The sequence below is a fragment of the Ooceraea biroi genome, chromosome 8, assembly GCF_003672135.1.
Source record: "Ooceraea biroi isolate clonal line C1 chromosome 8, Obir_v5.4, whole genome shotgun sequence".
Lineage (NCBI taxonomy): Eukaryota > Metazoa > Arthropoda > Insecta > Hymenoptera > Formicidae > Ooceraea > Ooceraea biroi.
The window spans coordinates 1,919,061-1,944,608 of record NC_039513.1 but is presented as its reverse complement, the minus strand read 5'-3'; the positions used below and the strand labels follow the sequence as shown (position 1 = coordinate 1,944,608).

Genomic DNA, 25,548 nt, shown 5'->3' with positions numbered 1-25,548 from the left:
TCACGATTTAAAATATGCATCTGAACTAATATAAGAAATTAATCAAACAATAAAAATGTAACGAGTGATGTAGTCAGAAAATCCTTATTTTGCCAGTGAAATGAATATGAAGGAAAAAAAGAGATGTCAATTGTTGACCTTACTGGCAATATATTTGAATAATTCCACAATGTTTCGACCGTGTATTCCGGTCCTCCTCAGATGTTACAAATTATATACAACTTAACAGGCGCAGAATCATTGTACGTATTAATCGATTAACATCGCAGATTAATGATTTACTTAAATTGTAGCATGATTTAAACATAATTACTGATTATAGTTATAAACAACGTATAACTAACGGTAATTTACCTCGTTGCTATGGGTTACCAAAAATTCATATGCCAGGTTATCCTTTACGTATCAAGCGACGCGGTAGCGTCGCGACGCCAAGTACATAAAAAAAAATAAATATCCTGGTAGAAATTTCGTGCATTTATTTAGTAGTTATTGAACAGTTTTGTTACATTCTGCCCAGTAATTAACGAGTAAAACTGTTGGGATCCCGATCAAGATGTAACGTTTTTCCATATATGTAATACTACTATATGGCCAGTCGCTCCGAAATCGAGGTAAAAGTAATGGCGCACGCAAAGAGCTTTGTTCGCAATGCTCATGCGCGAAAATGAAAGTGACATGTTAACCTACGCGTCGCAGTTAGAGGAACCTACGCGTCGCAAGAGGAACTGTGAGAGTGCAAACGTAAGACAATTATTATATTATTAAAATATACAAACCCCTATAGGTTTATTAGCAATATTATTGATATAATTATTTGCAGATGGGTAAATTGTGTTACTTATGTAACCGGAAAGCATCCCAAATAGAGGATATTTCATTGCATAGGGAAGTGTAAAAAATATTTATATTTATATTACAATAAAATTCTTAAATAAATGATAGTAATGTATAATAAATTGCAGTTCTCCAAAGGATTTGACTGTACGTCAAACATGGTTAAATATACTCCTTTTCCACACGGAACAAAACCCTCCAATGGACGTCCACTAGACGTCCATCATGGAGATTCGAAACCTCCATTAGACGTCTACATAACATCCAGTAGACATCTACTAGACATCCATAGTTCCGCATTTGATACGTCCATACAACCTCCATTAGATGTATCCATAGATGTTTCGTGGATGAATGATAGACGTTAACTGGATGTTTTGTAGCTTCTTTAGAAATTTAATTTTATTATACTTACTAAATATCAAGAAATTGATTGATTATTCATACTTGTTGCACATATTTTATTTACTCATTTTATGTGTATAATGATTGGTTTTAAATACAAGAAACATATTTCTCGTATTCAAACCGATCACTTACAAACACATAAATATGCGAGTAAATAAAATATGTCCAATAAGTTATGAACAATTGCTCTCTTTCTTAATTACTGTCAGGCAATTAACGTATATAATTTTATTGCATAATTATATATATATATATATATATATATATATATATATAGAGAGAGAGAGAGAGAGAGAGAGAATTTAATACATAAATAAATACATAAAAAAATTTCTCGTATTTTTTAACCACTAACATCTATTGCAATCTTAAGTATTAATTAAATATAATAAGAAGATAATTATACACTAAATATAATCAACATTTCAAAAAATCGTTTTTTTATTGTTTATTGTGAAGAAATTATACAAGATGCATATAAACCTATACAATTTTGAAAAAATAAGAATATACTGAAAAAAGATATAAACATTATAAATATTCATTTTGCAACAATTAACAATAATATATAGATTTGGTAATAAAAAATTTCGCACGCGCGCGTTACAATAAAATATCAAAAATTTATACGTTTATAGCTAAAATTTATATATTTATAGATCGATATGTATATTTGATTATATTATATAGGTTATGACAATCAAGAAAAACTATATATATTAACTATATGTTAAGATGCGAATAGGTGTTCCATGGACATCTGAAACATATTAAAAATGATTAATCATAATTCATAATGTTATTGCAGATTGCTTTATTCTGATTGGTCAAATTCCAATTTTCAATTCGCAATCTCCAATCTCCAATACGTAATCTGATACGGGCTTTATTACGTTATGAGAATGTTTCATTGGTCGATTTGCTCACGGCCTTACGATTACGACTAAAACTTTAGGTCTGTTTTTTATTGCTGCACTGCTGAACTGGTGCAATGAGTTAGAGTGAGAAAACATATACTTGTCTCACTTTAACGTATTATTGCATCAGTTCAGTAGTGCAGCAATAAAAAACAGACCTTTTTACTACGACGAACTTTTATTACGACTAAAATGTGTACTACGTGCAGTGACCTTAGGCTGAGATTTCATGTGTCGTACGACAAGCTTTGTCAAACGTATTAATTGGCTATCAGATGGAGAAGTTTTAAGGTCCCAAAAATTAATACGTCCGATAAAGCTTGTCACACGACACATGAAATATTAGCTTAATACGGGCATCGCAAAGTAGATAAATATTGGCCTAGTTTACACCGATTGGTTAATACGTGTATCAAATAGTAAATAACTATATTCGTTTAGTATATTCGTTTAGTCATTGGCTGATTAGCTCAAATGTACTATTTGATACGCGTATCAAACGATCGGTGTAAACTAGGCTATTATGTATTGTTATATCGAATCAATGGTGAAGTTACTCGTTATTATGTAACCACAAAGAAGAAGAAGAAGTATTTTGGTGTGTGCTAGAAGATACGTCTGTAACTAAAAAACTATTAATAACAAAGTGTCTAAAATAATTCACAGACTTGTGATTATGGACCTGTGGATTGGAAGGATCTTAAATCCAAAGTGTAAGAAACGTTTAAGGTGAGTAAATACATATGAGATAAGTACGTATATATGTTTCAATTCCGATTTTTTTCATTTCATCAAGTTCTCTAATATTAATATTGAAAACAAATATATTATTTACTTTCTTGCAAAATACTCTGTATGCAAGTAGCAAAGTGATGTCAAATGACATGTCAAATAACATCTTAATGATGTATCTAATGTCAATAAGACGTCATTTGAAACATCATTTAATGACTGCGTTCAGTAGAAAAAGCTGATCAGTGAGCTCTCAGTGATTCTTTAATATAATTGGTTCTTGCCTTTACATCTTTGCTGGATCTAAGTGCAGAAACCAATCATAATGAAGGATCACTGAGCACTTAGTGTAGTTTTCTCCGCTGAATGCAGCCAATGTCACCATGCCACTTGGGTACAAAATTTGTATTACTTAAATTTCTTAGAAACCTCAGATTTGCGATATAAATGTGAGTTCAGTTATTAAGAAACTGTTGCTTATTGCATTTCATCATTGGTTTTTAAATGCAAAGGAAAATGAACTTATGTTTATTAACATAAACTTATCGACTAAAATCATAAACGATTTATAATATGTTTTAGATATCTCTGAAAACGATACAAAAGAGAATATAGAAAGCACAATATGAAAACACAACAAGAAATGAACACAATGAAACAGGTAAATTATGTTTTCTGCTTCTACTGCTACTAATGAAAGTATATAGTTAATATTTACTACCACTACTACTAATAATAATAATAATAATGATAAATATTTCATACCTTTTAATAATACCTTTCATAAATACCTTTCTCCGTAGGTTTTCCCTACTGCAAACTACTAGACGAGAATGCAACGACAAGTCCATATGTATATTACATCACATCACATCACATTGTCTGTATTGTTCCGCTTCTCCTCATTGAGGTGTCTTGCCTTCGAGTGTCGGAACCACTCCATTATCCTCCGCTGGATCTTTCCTTGGTCGGAATCTGGCACATTCTTAAGTACGCAACCTAGAAACATTTTCTCTATTTTAACTTTGTTTTCTTTATTTGTGTGTGTGTGTGTGTGTGTAAAATATTTAAAATATATATATATATAAATGTATTTTATATATTTCATATATTCTTATGCATATCTTTGCTTTATACATCGCGCATCATGTTTATCTGAATGATTACATCTAAATGCAAGTAAATATTTTAAATATTTTACACACACACACACACACAAATAAAGAAAACAAAGTTAAAATAGAGAAAATGTTTCTAGGTTGCGTATTTAAGAATGTGCCAGATTCCGACCAATATATAAAATACATTTATATATGTACATATATATATAAATGTATTTTATATATTTCATATATTCTTATGCATATCTTTGCTTTATACATCGCGCATCATGTTATATATATATATATTGCTACGTCCCGACAAGTCTCCTTTTTCTTCTGGATTCCTTTTTTTCATTTAACCGTCATATGACGATATCACTGCCTTCAGACAGACTTTCTCTTTTATGATCCATCCCAAAATTCCTTTCCTAACAACCTCTCAAAGGACCAAGGTTGTACGCTTAGTCATCTTCCCCGACATAGCGCCTAACTTATACTTACTTAGACTTACACACGAGATATATTTTTATAGCATTTTAATTATAAGTAAATATTAAGCAGGTCGCGCGTCCTGGAGGCGAAGCGTGACTATATCTCTTGAATTGTTTTCTCATATATCGATATAGTCACTCTCCAAGGCTCGGTTTAAAACAATATGTCTATTGCATAATGTTAACGCACAGATTAACGATACCAATATTTGTATTCCCGTTGTTTAAAAACAAAATAAAATCATATATAAAATACCATAAGTATATATATGTATAAGAATCGTTAGAACTTTCGCGAAGATTCTGTAGGCCAAGAGCGGGGATTTGCGCGGGATCCTCCCTCTCTGTCTATGCCTGTTGCAGCCGTTCTCGAGATCTCCCATTGGCTAAAGGAAAATTCTGTTGCTCACGATTTTGGTATAAAAGGAACCAACCAAGATTCCTGGCTCTCTTTTCTTCTCTTCTCTTCCTGGTTCTCCACCGGCTCTCTTCACTCATATCGCGGTTAGAAAGAAGTACAGCAACGAGATCTCCAAAACGGCGTCAACGCGATCACAACTCAAGGTTCATATTTACTTCTCCCTCACTCTAAATTCATTCAACATTGTCATTAATCAACTCGAATAAATCCAATATCTTAGTAATTAACTATCGAATTAGTAATTGAATCTCCGACTCTCACATTCCTTTTCCGACCATTTAAATTATCCTTAAATCGCAAAACGCACACGACTTGAGTCCCTGGGGTAAATTGCTTAAATGCATTGACTCCAAAAACTAAAATATTAACGTTACATTCCGTAACAATATATAAAATAGAATTATATATATATATATATATATATATATATATATATCGTACGTGCAATGTTATGCATAATTCTATTTTATATATTTCATATATTCCTTTACATATATATCTTTGCTTTATATATCGCGTATCATGTTTATTTCAATGATTACATCTAAATCATAAATGCAAGTGGGAAATAATGTTTAATAAAATAATATTAAACAATTTAAATTTCATTGAAAAAGTAATGTATTATTATAAAATTACTAGAAGTATTAAAATATCAGATGTGACAATAATGCGCATTTCCGTTATCGACCTGTTATTGTGTGTATTTGAAAAAGTATTATTTAATTGTTCGCAAACTTATAAACTTATAAAACTACTAAATAAACTTATTGCGTATTAATACTTACTGAAAATAACTTTTATAAGTTCCAGTTGACATAGGGGTTCTTTTCCCCTTCGGCCTTCCCAGTTGTATCTCTCCGCCAATTTATTAGAAAATGTCTTGTACAGTATCCTCTTCACGGCATCATCAACGTTTGTCCCTCCGATGGATTTGATGTATTCACAACAACTTGACTGGACATCTTTCTGCGAAATGAGAAATAAGTAAATAAACTTCTACTTATATTAGTAGAGCAATATTAGAATGAACAATGTACCGAGTACCGAGACTTACCTTCTTTTCTTCTGCGTACATAGAAAGACATATTTATAACATCACTCGAAGCGCAATACACAGATATTATAAATGTGTGGTACTTATAAGTGGTATTACTATGAAATACTCATCTTTGTATGGTAGTTTTACAAATTTGTAATTTATTTTATGTAAAGGCCAAACGTGAATGTCAATTACTTGAGAATTGGCTGTACACTCTTCATTAAAGATTAATGAACATAATGTATCACTCTCCTCTCGAATCAATTTACGGCGATATCTCGTTGAAATGTGCGACTTAAATTTACGCTTTGGCATATTTAATATATAACGTGTTATAAAATTTATTGTATTAATATTATTATTTATATGTATTATTATTGAAATGAATAAAAAATATTTAAAATACGTAATGTTTAGTAAAAACAAGTATTAGATTATACTTTCTTTTTTTCTTTATCTCTTGGATAGAGTTCCTTATGCAATTGCGCTCCGACGCTCCTCCGACGCTCCTCCGACGCTCCTCCGACGCTCTTTCGACGCTCCTCTGACGCTGCTCCGATACTGCTCCGATACTGCTCCGATAATGCTCCGATAATGCTCCAATAATTAATAGCTCAGAATTAATTCCTCTCGTCTACTGATCACGTGCATTCAACGCAACGGACGTAGTCGAAAGAAAGAAATCAAACAAAAGTGAAGCACCTGCATAGCAACGCGCGTTAAACAATTTCGTGTCCAGGAGATACATTGGCACGCGAAACTGTTTAACGCGCGTCGCTATGCAGGTGCTTCACTTTTGTTTGATTTCTTTCTTTTGACTACGTCCGTTGCGTTGAATGCACGTGATCAGTAGACGAGAGGAATTAATTCTGAGCTATTAATTATTGGAGCATTATCGGAGCATTATCGGAGCAGTATCGAAGCAGTATCGGAGAAGCGTCGGAGCAGCCTCGGAGGAGCGTCGGAGGAGCGTCGGAGGAGCGTCGGAGGAGCGTCGGAGGAGCGTCGGAGCGCAATTGCATGAGGAACTCTATCTAAGAGATAAGTAAAAAGAAAGTCTAATCTAATACTTGTTTTTACTAAAAATTTCGTATTTTAAATATTTTTTATTCATTTCAATAATAATACATATTAGCTGGCATTCAAAACTCGAAAGTTCATAGCTGCAATTACCAAAGTTCGCCATCGATCCCTGTCCTGAGCTACTGCCTCCCAATCCCCACTCTCGGCGCCTATATCATTGAGATCCGACTGAATATTGTCTACCCATCTACGTCTTGGTCTACCTAACGGTCTCTTGCCATTTGGTCTACCCGTCATAATTTTATACGCGGTTCTATCTTTTCCCATACGCGCGACATGACCCGCCCACCTTAATCTGCGTGATTTAATTACATTAATTATATCCGGACTATCATAAAGTTTATGCAGCTCGACGTTGTGTAGCCTCCACCATTCCCCCGTTTCCTCATCTCGTTTCGCTCCGAAAATTTTCCGTAATACCTTATTCTCGAAAACCCTAAATTTCTTTTCACCTTGTAAAGTAAGTGCCCACGATTCACTTCCGTACAAAGCTACCGGGAGAATAATGGTTCGATATATTCTAAGTTTTAAACGCCTAGATAATAACCGCGACCCAAGTAATTTACGGACCGAATAAAAGGCTACATTTCCCGCGTTGATTCTTTTCTTAAGTTCTACCCCAGTATCGTTTCCCTGATTAATAATCGTTCCCAAGTATTTAAAATTGTCTACTCTTTCGAATATATTATCGCGAACCTGTAAATTATCGTTATCCTGATCCCTACTAGTTACCATGTATTTGGTCTTTTCCACACTAACCTGTAAACCGAGATATTTAGCATAATCTATCAATAATTCCGCATTTCTTATAATCGTTTCCTTATCGTCGCCTAGCCACGCAGTATCATCCGCATATGTTAAAACTTGAGTTTTACCGTTCAACTGCAGGCCATCCCCACTCTTCTGTACTTCTCTAATTGCATATTCTAAAACTAAATTAAATAAAAGAGGGGATAATGCATCGCCTTGTTTTAGCCCACTATAAATATCAAAAGTGTTTGAGATTTTGTTACCGACTTTTACTCTACCCTTTGTCTCTTTTAAACAAGCCTGAATTAAACTATTTAATTTTTTGGGTACCCCTATATAGGCCAGAATTTTAAACAGTGTCGCTCTGTTAATTGAATCGTATGCTTTTTTAAAATCTACATACAATTGATGGACTGGTTGACTAAATTCCCATTTTTTCTCTAAAATTTGTCGAAGAGTAAAAATCTGATCCGAAGTTGACCTATTTCTCCTAAATCCGCATTGATGATCCCCGATTATATCTTCCGCGTATGGTGTCAATCTCGTGAGTAAAATGTTCGACAAAACCTTATAACAAGTTGATAAAAGAGAAATTCCACGATAATTATTGCAATCCATTTTGTCCCCCTTTTTAAAAATCGGAACTATCAACGATTCTGTCCATTGTTCCGGCAGCTCTTCTTTATTCCAAATAATTTTAACTAATTTATGAATTTCGTTCGTTAACTTATTTCCCCCCAATTTTAATAATTCTGCCGGAATCAAATCTATACCCGGAGCTTTGTAATTTTTTAGTCTTTTAATTGCGTTTTTAGTTTCTAACACCGTCGGTTCGTCGATTAAAGGTTCCGCCGTATATACTTCTAAGTTTTCGACAGCTGGATCATTTTCAAATTGAACGTTTAACAGCTGATCAAAATAATTTTTCCACGTATCCAAAATTCCTGCCGTGTCCGTAATTAAATTCCCGTTTTCGTCTCTGAGCATCTCCGTTTTAGGCTGAAACCCTTTTCTCCAGTTATTTATTCCTATATACATCCCGCGTACGTTTTTATTTCGACAGTTTTCATCGATCTCCTCTACCTTACGTTTTAAGTAGTGACGCTTCTTACTTCTAACTAAATCCCTGGCCGATTTACTACTTTTATTATATACCTCTTTGTTAGTGTCCGATTTATCCGATAGCCATCTTAACCGCGCCTTAGTTCTTTCTTTAATCATGTTTTCGCATTCCGAATCAAACCACGATTTATTTTTACTTCTTCTGCAATAACCGATCGTACTTTCCGCCGATTTAATCACAACATCCCGCACGTTTTCCCATTGCTTATTAACCGCGTTATCTTCCGTTTCGTCGACTTCTTCTAATGCCTCGAATCTATTAACTACTTCGACCGCGTATTTGACGCCGTTGTCTTCTTCCGCGAGATTACGTACGTTTATGCGCTTAATTCCGGCCGCCTGTTCTTTATTTTTCCTTGTCGAAAGACGCTCTCTAATTTTTGCAATGACGAGAAAATGATCTGAATCACAATCTGCCCCTCTGTACGACCTAACATCAAGAATATTCGTGTGTCGTCTCCTATCCACGAGAACATGATCGATTTGATTAATCGTATTTCCGTCCGGAGAAATCCACGTTTGCTTATGCATGTTTTTATGTTTGAAGCACGTGCTTTTGATAATCATATTCCTACCGGTCGCGAAATTAATTACCCTATTACCATTTTCGTTGCTGCCATCGTGTAGGCTTTCCAATCCGATGGTCGGTTTAAAAATTTCCTCTTTACCAATTTTCGCGTTAAAGTCCCCTAACACGATTTTCATATAATCGCTTGGTAACTGATCTATGATGTGTTCGAGCTCGTCGTAAAATCCGTCTTTAATTTCGTCTTCCTTATCTTCGGTTGGCGCGTGTGCGTTTATTATCGCGATTTTATACCAACGACCTTGTACGACAAGTAACCCTAACCTTTCGTTGACGAACCTAATATTCCTGATCGCGGACGAGATTTTGTTGTTAATCAAAAAACCGACGCCAAAACTATGGGTTTCCGACCCCCCATAGTGTAGTGTATATGCGCCCGAATTTACTGCCCCATTCCCGTCCCACCTAGTTTCTTGTAACGCGACGATCTCCGTTCCGTATCTCCCTACTTCCCGTATCATCATTTGAAACGCGCCCGGTCTATATAAGCTTCGAACGTTCCACGTACCTACCCTAATATCCCCCCCGTTTTTCGACTTTGTGCCGCATGAATTCCTCGAAGTACCCCTCACCCGGAGATCCGAACGGAGGGGTATTTTACCCCGAAAGAATCCATGGCGACTTCTGATTGTTTCTTGATAATAGTCGTTTTACGGTGTGAGTTTATCAGACCTACGCCCAACCCCCGAACAGGAGGGCCATTTCCAGTCGGCTGTCCGCGGCTGCTTATTCAATTTATTCGCAGCTAGCCCCACATAGAGGCCGTTCCTCTATCCGCAACCTGAGGACGCGCTGTGTCGTGGTGTCTGGGACCCACTCTCTTAGGGAGTTACTACACCTAGTTAACCTACCCCTAAGACTAGCGGCTGTTGTGCTAGCACAGAATAATACATATAAATAATAATATTAATACAATAAATTTTATAACACGTTATATATTAAATATGCCGAAGCGTAAATTTAAGTCGCACATTTCAACGAGATATCGCCGTAAATTGATTCGAGAAGAGAGTGATACATTATGTTCATTAATCTTTAATGAAGAGTGTACAATCAATTCTCAAGTAATTTTATCTAATTCCGCTTCAGAAAGTAACCATGACGATCTTGTACATGTCAATCCAAATAACGCTTCTGCAATTGTACAAGAGATAATAAATTCTTCATTTTCCGAGCAATCGAATATCTCCGAACCTTGTGATGTTTCTTTAAACAACGTATCTTTACATGAAGCGTTTATAGGAGAGGAGAATACTTCAGAAAAAGAAGATGATGATTTTAAGGCTTTTTTAGTACAATGGGCGATCACACATCACATTTCGCATGCAGCTCTGTCGCATTTATTGTCCGGTTTAAGAAAGGCACATCCAATTTTTCAAAATTTGCCAAAATGTGTAAAGACATTATTACGTACACCACGGTCTTCTGTTATTACTGATATACTTCCTGGACAATATTATCATTGTGGTACTCAATATGGTATTCTCCAATTTTTATCTCAAAGCAAGAATAACAAAGTTTCTTCTCCTATTCAGATTCAAATCGGTATTGATGGTCTGCCAATATCTCAATCCAACTCGAATCAATTGTGGCCCATTTTAGGTCGAATAATTCCATATCAAAAAGTGTTTCTAATTGGTTGCGATTTTGGTAAAGCTAAACCAGCGAATGCGAATGAATTTTTACAATCGTTTGTAAACGATATGAATATTTTGATTAATGAGGATATAACTTACAACGAGACAACATATTCAGTGTCAATACACTCTATTATCTGTGATGCTCCCGCTAAATCTTTCATTACATTAACTAAAGGACATACTGGCTATTTTAGCTGTTCAAAATGTACAACTGAAGGTAATTTTATTGATAATAGAATTTGTTTTCCTGATTTTGATGGACAAAATCGAACAGATGCTAGCTTTCGTAATTAAACTCAAGAGGAATATCATCTTGGTCGTTCTATCTTACTAGATATTCAAAATTTTAACATTATATCTCAAATTCCGTTAGATTACATGCATATGATATGCATTGGTATTGTTAAAAAATTAATAAAACTATGGATAAGTGGTCCTCCTCAAACTAGATGTTTAACGCAAAAAATAAAAAACATTTCCAAATCTCTTCTCAATATCAGACATTTTATATATGATTTTATTTTGTTTTTAAACAACGGGAATACAAATATTGGTATCGTTAATCTGTGCGTTAACATTATGCAATAGACATATTGTTTTAAACCGAGCCTTGGAGAGTGACTATATCGATATATGAGAAAACAATTCAAGAGATATAGTCACGCTTCGCCTCCAGGACGCGCGACCTGCTTAATATTTACTTATAATTAAAATGCTATAAAAATATATCTCGTGTGTAAGTCTAAGTAAGTATAAGTTAGGCGCTATGTCGGGGAAGATGACTAAGCGTACAACCTTGGTCCTTTGAGAGGTTGTTAGGAAAGGAATTTTGGGATGGATCATAAAAGAGAAAGTCTGTCTGAAGGCAGTGATATCGTCATATGACGGTTAAATGAAAAAAAGGAATCCAGAAGAAAAAGGAGACTTGTCGGGACGTAGCAATATATATATATATATAACATGATGCGCGATGTATAAAGCAAAGATATGCATAAGAATATATGAAATATATAAAATACATTTATATATATATGTACATATATAAATGTATTTTATATATTGGTCGGAATCTGGCACATTCTTAAATACGCAACCTAGAAACATTTTCTCTATTTTAACTTTGTTTTCTTTATTTGTGTGTGTGTGTGTGTGTAAAATATTTAAAATATTTACTTGCATTTAGATGTAATCATTCAGATAAACATGATGCGCGATGTATAAAGCAAAGATATGCATAAGAATATATGAAATATATAAAATACATTTATATATATATATATTTTAAATATTTTACACACACACACACACACACACAAATAAAGAAAACAAAGTTAAAATAGAGAAAATGTTTCTAGGTTGCGTACTTAAGAATGTGCCAGATTCCGACCAAGGAAAGATCCAGCGGAGGATAATGGAGTGGTTCCGACACTCGAAGGCAAGACACCTCAATGAGGAGAAGCGGAACAATACAGACAATGTGATGTGATGTGATGTAATATACATATGGACTTGTCGTTGCATTCTCGTCTAGTAGTTTGCAGTAGGGAAAACCTACGGAGAAAGGTATTTATGAAAGGTATTATTAAAAGGTATGAAATATTTATCATTATTATTATTATTATTAGTAGTAGTGGTAGTAAATATTAACTATATACTTTCATTAGTAGCAGTAGAAGCAGAAAACATAATTTACCTGTTTCATTGTGTTCATTTCTTGTTGTGTTTTCATATTGTGCTTTCTATATTCTCTTTTGTATCGTTTTCAGAGATATCTAAAACATATTATAAATCGTTTATGATTTTAGTCGATAAGTTTATGTTAATAAACATAAGTTCATTTTCCTTTGCATTTAAAAACCAATGATGAAATGCAATAAGCAACAGTTTCTTAATAACTGAACTCACATTTATATCGCAAATCTGAGGTTTCTAAGAAATTTAAGTAATACAAATTTTGTACCCAAGTGGCATGGTGACATTGGCTGCATTCAGCGGAGAAAACTACACTAAGTGCTCAGTGATCCTTCATTATGATTGGTTTCTGCACTTAGATCCAGCAAAGATGTAAAGGCAAGAACCAATTATATTAAAGAATCACTGAGAGCTCACTGATCAGCTTTTTCTACTGAACGCAGTCATTAAATGATGTTTCAAATGACGTCTTATTGACATTAGATACATCATTAAGATGTTATTTGACATGTCATTTGACATCACTTTGCTACTTGCATACAGAGTATTTTGCAAGAAAGTAAATAATATATTTGTTTTCAATATTAATATTAGAGAACTTGATGAAATGAAAAAAATCGGAATTGAAACATATATACGTACTTATCTCATATGTATTTACTCACCTTAAACGTTTCTTACACTTTGGATTTAAGATCCTTCCAATCCACAGGTCCATAATCACAAGTCTGTGAATTATTTTAGACACTTTGTTATTAATAGTTTTTTAGTTACAGACGTATCTTCTAGCACACACCAAAATACTTCTTCTTCTTCTTTGTGGTTACATAATAACGAGTAACTTCACCATTGATTCGATATAACAATACATAATAGCCTAGTTTACACCGATCGTTTGATACGCGTATCAAATAGTACATTTGAGCTAATCAGCCAATGACTAAACGAATATACTAAACGAATATAGTTATTTACTATTTGATACACGTATTAACCAATCGGTGTAAACTAGGCCAATATTTATCTACTTTGCGATGCCCGTATTAAGCTAATATTTCATGTGTCGTGTGACAAGCTTTATCGGACGTATTAATTTTTGGGACCTTAAAACTTCTCCATCTGATAGCCAATTAATACGTTTGACAAAGCTTGTCGTACGACACATGAAATCTCAGCCTAAGGTCACTGCACGTAGTACACATTTTAGTCGTAATAAAAGTTCGTCGTAGTAAAAAGGTCTGTTTTTTATTGCTGCACTACTGAACTGATGCAATAATACGTTAAAGTGAGACAAGTATATGTTTTCTCACTCTAACTCATTGCACCAGTTCAGCAGTGCAGCAATAAAAAACAGACCTAAAGTTTTAGTCGTAATCGTAAGGCCGTGAGCAAATCGACCAATGAAACATTCTCATAACGTAATAAAGCCCGTATCAGATTACGTATTGGAGATTGGAGATTGCGAATTGAAAATTGGAATTTGACCAATCAGAATAAAGCAATCTGCAATAACATTATGAATTATGATTAATCATTTTTAATATGTTTCAGATGTCCATGGAACACCTATTCGCATCTTAACATATAGTTAATATATATAGTTTTTCTTGATTGTCATAACCTATATAATATAATCAAATATACATATCGATCTATAAATATATAAATTTTAGCTATAAACGTATAAATTTTTGATATTTTATTGTAACGCGCGCGTGCGAAATTTTTTATTACCAAATCTATATATTATTGTTAATTGTTGCAAAATGAATATTTATAATGTTTATATCTTTTTTCAGTATATTCTTATTTTTTCAAAATTGTATAGGTTTATATGCATCTTGTATAATTTCTTCACAATAAACAATAAAAAAACGATTTTTTGAAATGTTGATTATATTTAGTGTATAATTATCTTCTTATTATATTTAATTAATACTTAAGATTGCAATAGATGTTAGTGGTTAAAAAATACGAGAAATTTTTTTATGTATTTATTTATGTATTAAATTCTCTCTCTCTCTCTCTCTCTCTCTCTCTATATATATATATATATATATATATATAATTATGCAATAAAATTATATACGTTAATTGCCTGACAGTAATTAAGAAAGAGAGCAATTGTTCATAACTTATTGGACATATTTTATTTACTCGCATATTTATGTGTTTGTAAGTGATCGGTTTGAATACGAGAAATATGTTTCTTGTATTTAAAACCAATCATTATACACATAAAATGAGTAAATAAAATATGTGCAACAAGTATGAATAATCAATCAATTTCTTGATATTTAGTAAGTATAATAAAATTAAATTTCTAAAGAAGCTACAAAACATCCAGTTAACGTCTATCATTCATCCACGAAACATCTATGGATACATCTAATGGAGGTTGTATGGACGTATCAAATGCGGAACTATGGATGTCTAGTAGATGTCTACTGGATGTTATGTAGACGTCTAATGGAGGTTTCGAATCTCCATGATGGACGTCTAGTGGACGTCCATTGGAGGGTTTTGTTCCGTGTGGGTTTTATATTATGTATTAATTCTTTGTACATTTGTACATTAATAAACACTTACCTCTCATAGGGACAACTTATTTTATTTGTACCAGTTTTTTTATTATGTGTTACAATGTTCTTGAATGATCGTTCTAACGATTTAAATTTGTTTTCTACTTGTATGCAAGGCACATTATATCCGTTTATTTTCATTTTCTCAGAAATTTTTTGTCATAGGATTTTTTTTGTTGTTATTTTTCTCAGTGAAACAAGATCTTTTTTATCTTTATATAAACATGAGAACAATTTTGTGCTTGCATCTGTCCAAGAGAAAGATCCTTCATGTAACTTTTCATGTTCACTTTTATTTGTACTCTTTTCAGAGCTTACCACGTTATTTTCATTTTCTAATATGTTAACATTTCCTTGTACATTCTTATGTAAGGGTATTATTAATTCTTTGTTATCAAAAAAGCAGCGAATAGTGTCACATGTAAAATCAATTTCATTGAATGAAATTTGAAATTGTAACCCTCTTGAAAATGTATGATATTTTATTAATTTTAATATTGTTCTATTAATTACGTTTACACGTCACCTTTAATCGGGTTTAATAACATCTCCATTAATAACTCTCTCTCTCTCTCTCCCGCTTTCTCTCCCGCTCTCTCTCCCGCTCTCTCTCCCGCGCTCTCTCTCTCGCTCTCTCTCCCTCTCCCCCGCTCTCTCTCTCGCTCTCTCTCTCTCTCTCCCCCGCTCTCTCTCTCTCCTCCGCTCTCTCTCTCTCCCCCCGCTCTCTCTTCCCCTCTCTCTCTACCCCGCTCTCTCCCCCGCTCTCTCTCTCTCTCTCTCTCTCTCTCTCTCTCTCTCTCTCTCTCCATTCTTCAAAAGAGTAGCTGTAATTGGTCAGTCTTAGAACTACAGATGTTATTAAACCTGATTAAAGGTGACGTGTAAACATATGTCATTTATATGCAAATGTAAGCTAATATTCACATAGTTGTACATAATCTGTAATCCTTGATTGATATTATAATTATTCATAGATTTACACATAAGTACAGATTTATTCTTAGATTATTGTCTTGGATTATACAACTATTAATACCAGGATTAGATAGAATAATCTAAATACCTTCAGAAATACATGTGGCAAATCCATTTTCGTCGACTAAAATGTTTCCCACTGCGTCCGTTCTTAAATTTGCCATTTCTTGTATGCTTGACATTGCTTTTATTAAGATCTTCTCGTGATAACTAAAAATATGTGTAGTATTGTTATTTTATAAGTCAGCATGACATTTTCTAACCTTAAAAATTTCATATTACAAAGAAATAGTGACGATTTTTACTCGTATTTCAAATTTTTATGTTATGTATTAACATATCTTAAAGTATTTTGTATGTCTATTTCCATATTTACTGTTAAACTTGTTATTAAAATGCAACTCACATTTTGAATTAACCGCTGATACTCTCAATTTTCAGTTCTTGAACTCCTGCACTGACTTCAAACCCAGTGCAACCAGTTCAGTGAACTGTTGTACTGAGTTTGGCTGCACTGCAATAACGAACAGAAGTAATGACACCAGTTCTGCAATAGAAAACGTTTCAGTGTACACTTTTTGAACTAGTGCAGCCAGTTCAGCAATAGAAAACAAACCTTTTGTACGCCATTTTTGTCATTACGCCGATTTCAATTTCTGGCGGAAAATACGCTAATGATATGTGTTAGTGCATGTTGCGCGGTTTCTCTGAGCTCAACGGCACAAGGGATGTGCGTGATAAAATTATTTTAACGGCAACGCCAATGCCGCGAGCTACTGTACCAAGCGTGCAAGATCGTTCATCGCTGGGTGCACGGGAATCGCGGTGACACACGAGTGATCTCACGAGTAATTTAATTGCAGGTACGACGAGTTACTGGCTCACTCACATTCACATTCATGATACGAGCCACACGTTTTACTTGTGGCCGCCGCGAAACCTCGTATGTAAAATTCGGTGAACCCTCGCAGACGCACGTACGGTCCTCGGAACTGTTTCCTCCTCAGAACAGCGCTCGATTCTCGGACGAGGTACAACGCTCAAGCAACTGTTGAGTAAACGATTTTTTAATAATTGCGTTTTGTGCAAATAGAAAAAGAAAATGAATAAAGCTCAAATTAGAGTAAGTTAACAAATAGTTTGTACAGAATTTATTATATAATAGTTATAATAGTATTTTATTACATCCCATCCATTGTTCACGGCAATACGGCTAAATTTTAAGGTTAGAGTTGCATATTAATAGGTCCATTCGTGTTTGCATTTTTTGCATGTTGCATTTTCACTTTCTCTCAAATCTCTCAACACCTAATTTATCTCATTTTAAGTGCATGAATTTTTGGGAATTACAAACATGATACAACTCTAATATAAAAATATTCAACCATGAGAGCTAGAAATAAGATACTATACAGTATCTTCTGATATTTAAGGAGGAGAGCAAACTGAGAACTGTATAGAGTTATACAGTGGTCAGTTTTGTAAGCAAAATTAGAGGAGCCTGCCTGGATTCGAACTCGAACTGCCTCGGGATCCCTCGGTCTTCAAACCTCGGTCTTAGGCTGCTAGGTCAGCGCTCCAACTGTTATGATTCTAATTCCTTATTATCAGCCGAAATGACCTCACGGTCCTAAATATTTTACAGTTTGCTCTCTTTCTGTTGAAATCAAAAAGGGGGAACAGTCCCCTATAATACAGGATATCTGGGGTCGCTTTACACTATACTACACTATACTTTTTCAAAAATATTACAAGATATACTACAATTATACAGAATACTATCACTCGTTCTTTTCGCATGCTTGAACCCTTTTCAGCACAAATGTGGCTATTGTGGATGGCTCTTTCGCTTCACCACAAATTTTTTAGAACATGATCAATTTGATCTTAATTTTTCGCGGCTGTTCGAATTGTAGTGTGCGCGATGCGCGGGACCCCTTCGACCCACCGTCACTGAACGCGGGAAAATTCTACACAAGGATAGGATAACTACAACCCTTCGTAGCGCCGAAACTACGCCACCCTCAACATTTTGCAAGAGGAACATTCGTCTCAGAATCACCTCAGGAATCTACCATTAACCGGTGATATGGTAGGTCTGGGACACCCTGTATGTATGTTTTTTTGCATGCTTTTCTTCTTCATGCATATTTTATTGTATCATTTTATTGTATTATAATAATTAAATCTATTCAGTTGTTTAATGTTTCAAGGTAATACAAAACCTCTAGAAGGTCCTGCATCTAAGGACATACTAGATGAAGTTTTAATTGGAGCCGTGAAAGCAAGGAAAGCATTGTACGACTACAGCCTACCTGCTTTTCAAAGAACGAACTTGCGCAAAAATACACTATGGGCCGAAGTGTCCAACACCCTAGGAGGTACTATATTTATATTTACGTTTATGACTAAGGATTAATGTTATGAATTACGTTTATTTACATATGTATTTACATGTTTATTTAAATATATTTTATTTTATGAATTAATTATGAAATACACTTGTTAGGAGTTCTTAGTCCACAGCAAGCTAAAGCTCGCTGGAAGTATTTAAGAGACAACTACGCAAAAGCTCGCAAGAAAATAAAAACTTATATTCCCAGTGGATCAGCAGCCACAGCTGCTAGTATAAAACAGTCTAAGTTCAGATTTTACGATCTGATGATGTTTTTAAATGACTTTCTTGAGATACGGCAGTAAGTTTTTCTTTAATATATCAAATTGTACTACTTCTATTCGTCAATTTGTCGATATATTGTCCAGGATAAGATATATTGAAGCTTGTTTCATGTTTGATATACTCACATTTATAGATCCGTATTCATAGTCCATTCTTATTAAATATTTAACAATATCTTAAGTACATTCTTAAAATGTAAATCAATCACACAGCCGCACGGACTGTGAATACCGGTCATAAAATGCTGTATGCATAAATAAACATATATTTCAGGACTGTAAGTTCATTGCCAGACATTGAAACATCTGCACACGAAGATACTTCACCTTCAGAAGTATATCTTGATCCTGCAGCTTCCACGGATTCTTCCACGCATTGTACGCCCATCCATACTCCACCAAGGTTGACTCATGTTCCTCAACAAATGCCCACTCCAATTCCGCGGACTTCGATATCCAACGTCCTTTCACCAACGCCACCAGCTCTCACAAGTAAACCTACGGAAGTGTCACTCTCCGATTTTTCTGAAATTTGGATATGTTATAATACATGAAAAACTAAGGGACACGTATTTTTTTTAGCGGCGGAAAAACATATTTAGGGGGTGAAACGACCCCCCAAAATGGGGGGTAAAATGGAAAAATTGCGATATCTTTGAGACCAGTGAAGCGATTTTAATGATTTTTGGTATGAAAGTATCTTTCGATAGAAGACGAAAATCGGCCTCGGTATGTTGGAAGGGGAGTGAAAATTAGGGGGTGAACTACCCCTAAAGTGACCAATTTCTTGCTGCAAAAAATCAGTTTTGATCTGATCGAAGTAAAATCTATTAAAACTTCAAGAGGAAAACTAATTAAGGAACACGTATTTTTTTGTTTTGTTTTATATAAATATTTGGGGGGTAAACAATCCCTAAATTGCCGCGTTCGTTTGGCATTGCGCATGAAACACCTTGTGAAACTATATTTTTTAACTGTTCGATCTTTTTAATATATTGGTTTTTTAAGTCGCTGAATCCGAATCTGAAATCAGATTTTCAAAATTCAATATGGCGGATCCAATATGGCGGACGAAAACTCGAAAAATTACTTGAATAGACAGTAACTCGACATGCGACTTTCAAAATACAATAAAATCAACTTTTGACATTTATTGTTAGTAATGTGAAGTGAATTAAACATGTTAAAAATATTAATCGTTTATAACAAAATTGTTTAAACAATGTAGCTAAAAAATGAAATGAAAAATGATTAGAATGAGTCCCCTTGCCTCTCACTATTTTCTGTAAGTGTGTCAGAACACGATTCATTGTTAGAACGCTTATGCACAGGTAACGAAATATTTTTTTTGTTATTTCAATTTTTTTTTGTCGTTTTAATTTTTTTTGTGTTTCTATTTCATTAATTTTTTTATTATTACTTTTATTTTATAAATGGCTGATTTGACAATTAAATCATTTTTTGAAAGTTTTGCATACATGATATTCGTTAAAAAAATGTATTATGCACAAAAAATACCTGGCGCTGCTAAACCGAATAAAAAATTCTCTTAGTATTTAAATAATCTAAACATTACAATAATTTGCTTAGACTCTAATTTATACAACTTGTCGAAATACATAAAATATATGTACAAATGTAGTTAATTACACTTATTCTATACTTAACTCTAATGTCTCACACACACACGCGCACGCGCGCGCGCACGAGAGAGGGGCACACACACACCTAACTTACATAACACAACCGCCGAAATACACACACACACACATTCACAAGAGAGGAAGAAAGAGAATAAGGCAATTAACATATTGGTTCGATTTGTTGAGAATTTTTTATTCGGTTTAGCAGCGCCAAGTATTTTCAAAAAACACATTTGTATTGACGACATATTTATATATGTATATGTATTAAAATATTTATCGTAGAAAAATATTTGCTTATTATTATTATACCCTTTATTTTTCCAATAAAATCTTTAAGGCTGTGTTAAGTACAATCATAAGATGTTTGAAACCAATCACAGAGCCGCATTAGCATCTTAAGACATTATTACTTCAGATCATCTGGAAATAAGAACGGACTAGGAGATAAATGCGGACTAGGAGATAATAATATTACAATATTTATTTGTATGTTGAATGTAATGTAAAACAATATGTGCCCAAAACTGTCATTACAGAATCATATATTATTAACTGGATATAGCACTTTAATATCAAAGGCCAGTATTTATGAATACTGGCCTTTGATATTAAAGTGCTATATCCATAGTCCGTTCTTATTTCCAGACGCTATCTGAAGTAATGTCTTAAGATGCTAATACGGCTGTGTGATTGGTTTCAAATATCTTATAATTGTACTTAATATGGTTTTAAATAAGAATCAACAATTAATATCGGCCAAAGAATAATAATAAAAAGTAATAGATTTTCTGGTTTGCATAAATATGCCTATTGCGCCTATTGTAGTTGGCGCAATTTGTTATTATCATTAGTTTTGTAGAGTACTTTTTTGAAAGAACTTCGGGTTTGAAAGATATCAGTTTTGTAGAATTCTTTTTTGAAAGAATTTCGGGTTTGAAAGAACTGCGGGCGCTTATACTTGGCGCTTTTTTATACCTTTTTTTAAAAAGGTAATTTTGTTGTGATTTCACACATTTTGTAGTGTGAAGTATGTTATTCTTTTCTTTTTATTAACGGCATTAATAATATTTATTATCAGCAAAATGATTTGTTAATATCATTAGTTTTGTAGAGTTCTTTTTTGAAAGAACTTCGAGTTTGAAAGATATCAGTTTTGTAGAATTCTTTTTTGAAAGAACTTCGGGCGCGTATACTTGGCGCTTTTTGTACCTTTTTTTAAAAAGGTAATTTTGTTGTGATTTCACACATTTTGTAGTGTGAAGTATTCTTTTTTATACTATATGAGGATTTGCATAACACGAAACATTATCTGTATTTTGTAAACCATGTAAACCCCAAGCAATATTTTGCCGTGATATTTGATTTTGACAATTCTCTTGAAGCAATTACTTTTGACAATGCCCAAGGAACATCTTTCACTTTGCGATAGCGTTCTTTTGTAACAATAATTTACAATGAGATTTTAAGGCATAAAACTTAAAATTTAGGCTCGATTGCACCTCTGTGTTTTTATAAAGGGCACATAAAAAAGAGACGAAGAGTAAATTAAGAGTGAATATTCTCAATTATAAGCTTTATAATAAATATTCTAAATATTTTACTATTTTACTTTTTTAATTATATCGATATCTTAACAAATGGCAAAGTTAGCTATTTTTTATTTAACCAAATGTTAATAACTTTTAAAAGTGCAACTATAAACCAAACAACTAGAAACGATCCTAAAAAAGACAGTGCAAGCGGATTCGCGATATCTTAACAAATGGCAAAGTTAGCTATTTTTTATTTAAACAAATGGTAATAACTGTTAAAAGTTCAACTATAAACGAAACAACTAAAAACGATTTTGAAAAAGACAATGCAAGCGGATTCGCGATATCTTAACAAATGGCAAAGGTAGCTATTTTTCATTTAAACAAATGTTAATAGTAGGTTAGGGGGGCTGATTCTAACCCAGGGATTTGAGGGGGGGCTGATTCTAACCCAGGGATTTGAGGGGGGGCTGAATCAGCGGGGGAGGGGGGTACGACCGCACACGGCGAAGGGGTCGCGGGGAGGGGGGAGGACTGCTGACCTAACCCACACGCGACAGTATTTGCTGGCCCAACCCGCGGGAGGGGGTTTTCGCGGACCCAACCCGCAGGGATCGTGGCAGTGTTTTTGCTGACCTAACCCATGGGAGGGGGTGAGGGGGGAGGATGCACGGCACGTGCGCGATGTAAGAGAAACCTACACAACATGTTTCGCGGGTGACGTGATGTCGCGGACTTAACTCGCGGGAGGGGAGGGAGGGCCGCAGGGACCGCAATATTTTCGCGGACTATTCGCGAACCCAACCCCATTGTACACAACATGTGTCGGGATGGCGTGATGGAATGTGCATAATAGCATTCGTTACTAAGGAACCAATATCCAGCATTTCGGCACTTCCGCTGACCCGGCCCGCGGGCGGGGAGGGGCATCCACGTGCGCGACGTAACCGATACCCTCTTCGCTGTATACGTCGCGACGTGTTTCGCTGTGATGAAGTAACGCACACAATGGTGGCAACCCTGCATGTTACTACCACATTTCCTCTTCCTCTAATGGCTCCTCATTAAACAAGCGCTGTAAATGAAAAATATCTTGGCCCCGCGATTTTACGTTCAATAAACGGTATAAACTAAATTTAGTGTAAAAACAAGAACCTGTGTGTGGTTCAGGTGATTGAGCGAGTGGTCATATGGCAGGCCCGACCCAGGTTCGATCCCAGGCATAGGTAAATCATTTTTTTATATTATATCATATTAATATCTTATATTATAATATGAATTTTTTTAAATAAAAATTTAAATAATTAGTTATCACATTTGATAAAACATAATGTTCTCACACATGTGAAAAACAATTTCAAAATACATTTTCGTTATAATCAGAAAGGTAAAAATTAATTTATTAATTTTTCTCTTGTGACAAGTTATGAGAGGAAAAATAAGATTAAGGTATCCATTTTATCGAAATCTTGTTTTTTATTAATATCACACATCTTTAATTATTTGTAAATGTAAATATTTAAAAACAATATATGAGTAACACACAAAATGGTGGCAACCCTACATGTTGCTACCAAATTTCCTCCTCCTCTAATGGCTCCTCATTAAACAAGCGGCGTAGATGAAAAATATCTTGCCCCCATGTAGCTGTCCATCTCTCTTCAAAGTAATCTCGATCTCTCTGTCGCATCTGGCGGCGGTAGAATCGCACGAAGTTCAGCTTATCAAGATTTATAAATCCGTCGATCTCTATATCCTGCCTATAGACGGTCTGAAAAGAAATAAACAAATACATTGTATGATGCTAACAGGAGATGTTATTAATCGATGATAAAAAATCTGCCGTCTCGGGGAAAAGAAGCCGCAGCTCGCGGCGACCATTCTCTACCAGTTCATTAATACCCACCAGTAGGTACTAAAACAAAAGTGCAGAACACAAATTAAGATGTGATAAAAAGTGGAGTACAGAGATGCGAGTGTCAAGTATTGTGTGTGTATGCGAGTGTCAAGTATTGTCTGTGTGTGTGTGTGTTAACGAATATGAATTCGTGTCAATGTTATACGGTACTTACCGCTTCTTGCGGATACGTTATCCACACGCCAGTGGCAAAAACAACTCAAGTAGTGCCTTCACGTCCTAGGCCGCTGGTCGCAAGACATCGTTATACAAGACCTGCACTGACTACACCAGAACCTCGACGAATTCAAACTGTACTGAATGAAACTAACATTAAGTGGACGCGATGGAGGCCCATAAAGGGACTTGGATAGAGTTACCAGCATGATGAAAACCATAATCAGCAAAGATAAAGCACGTTCCCCGCGATTAAATTGATATTCTCATATATCAATATCCGCAACGAAAACCGTGACGTGTGTGATGATGGCATGGAGAGTTCCGTAAGAAGGGGAGAACAGAATAGAATAAAACCGCAGACACAAGTTGTAATAATGAATGCAGTTTATTTCAGGCGGTTCGACCACCAATTGTAGAGTTTGAATACATTTTGTAAGGCGCAATGTTTCACATGGTAACCACATCGAAATGTATTTACTATATCTAATTTATGTAAAGGAGCGATATCTTCGTAGTCCACATCCAAAGTCTCGATGAATACGTCATCTCGCGCATCGTCTTGAAGCAAATCGTGCAGCCATTCGCGCTTCTCGTGTCCCTTGACGTACACGAGGGGTACTGTTTCATCATCCTCTTGTTTCACCGCGCCCACCACCGCCTTCGTGATCAGACGCCTAGCCCATCGGTACGGAATCGTTCCAACGTCCCATGATAGTCCGTGATGGTTCGCCGTTAACCAGGAAACTTGCGATCTCTCAGATTTTAAGAGATCGTACCACGATTCGTAGGGTCCAAAGATATAGTGCGAGAGAACACATCCCTCTCTGAGAGCGGCAAACTCCTTCACGACGAAGTGTTTGCCGACGATGAAGCCCTGCAGGTTCACGAACGTCGGTACGGACATGACGAGTTTCCCTAGACTAATCACTCACATTCGCTACGGTCCGTAGTTATAAAGAGAGAGATATCTGCTGACGATGCAATTTTACATGTCGTAAAGAATGGCGTATTTGTCCCTCTCAAAATCCAAATTCTTTTCACGCGTCGGAACAGGGGGGTCAACGGTCACGCGTCTACGTCTGCGTGCCCTTGTCACACGTCGCTCCGCGCGACGCTCGCTCGACACGTGGGACATTCTATGATCCGCGGCGGCGGTCCGTCTATGTGCGTACGCTGCCCGGGCTGGTGTAGTGCGCGTAGCACTTGCGGTACCGTCGCATCTCGGGATCGAGT

At 35.0% G+C, this 25,548-nt stretch overlaps 1 protein-coding gene across 1 annotated transcript; it reads left to right on the top strand.

Annotated features, from left to right (window-relative positions):
- Positions 1-10,436: 10,436 nt before the first annotated feature.
- On the top strand, positions 10,437-12,025 carry LOC113562460. Its single transcript, XM_026972041.1, has one exon. It carries the CDS (start codon positions 10,437-10,439, stop codon positions 11,424-11,426), a length of 990 nt encoding a protein of 329 aa, XP_026827842.1. The 3' UTR covers positions 11,427-12,025.
- The last annotated feature ends 13,523 nt before the right edge of the window (positions 12,026-25,548 follow it).

Bases quoted from the DNA above. Each gene is read 5' to 3' on its own strand.
- LOC113562460 (XM_026972041.1), top strand. From the start codon at position 10,437: ATGCCGAAGCGTAAATTTAAGTCGCACATTTCAACGAGATATCGCCGT.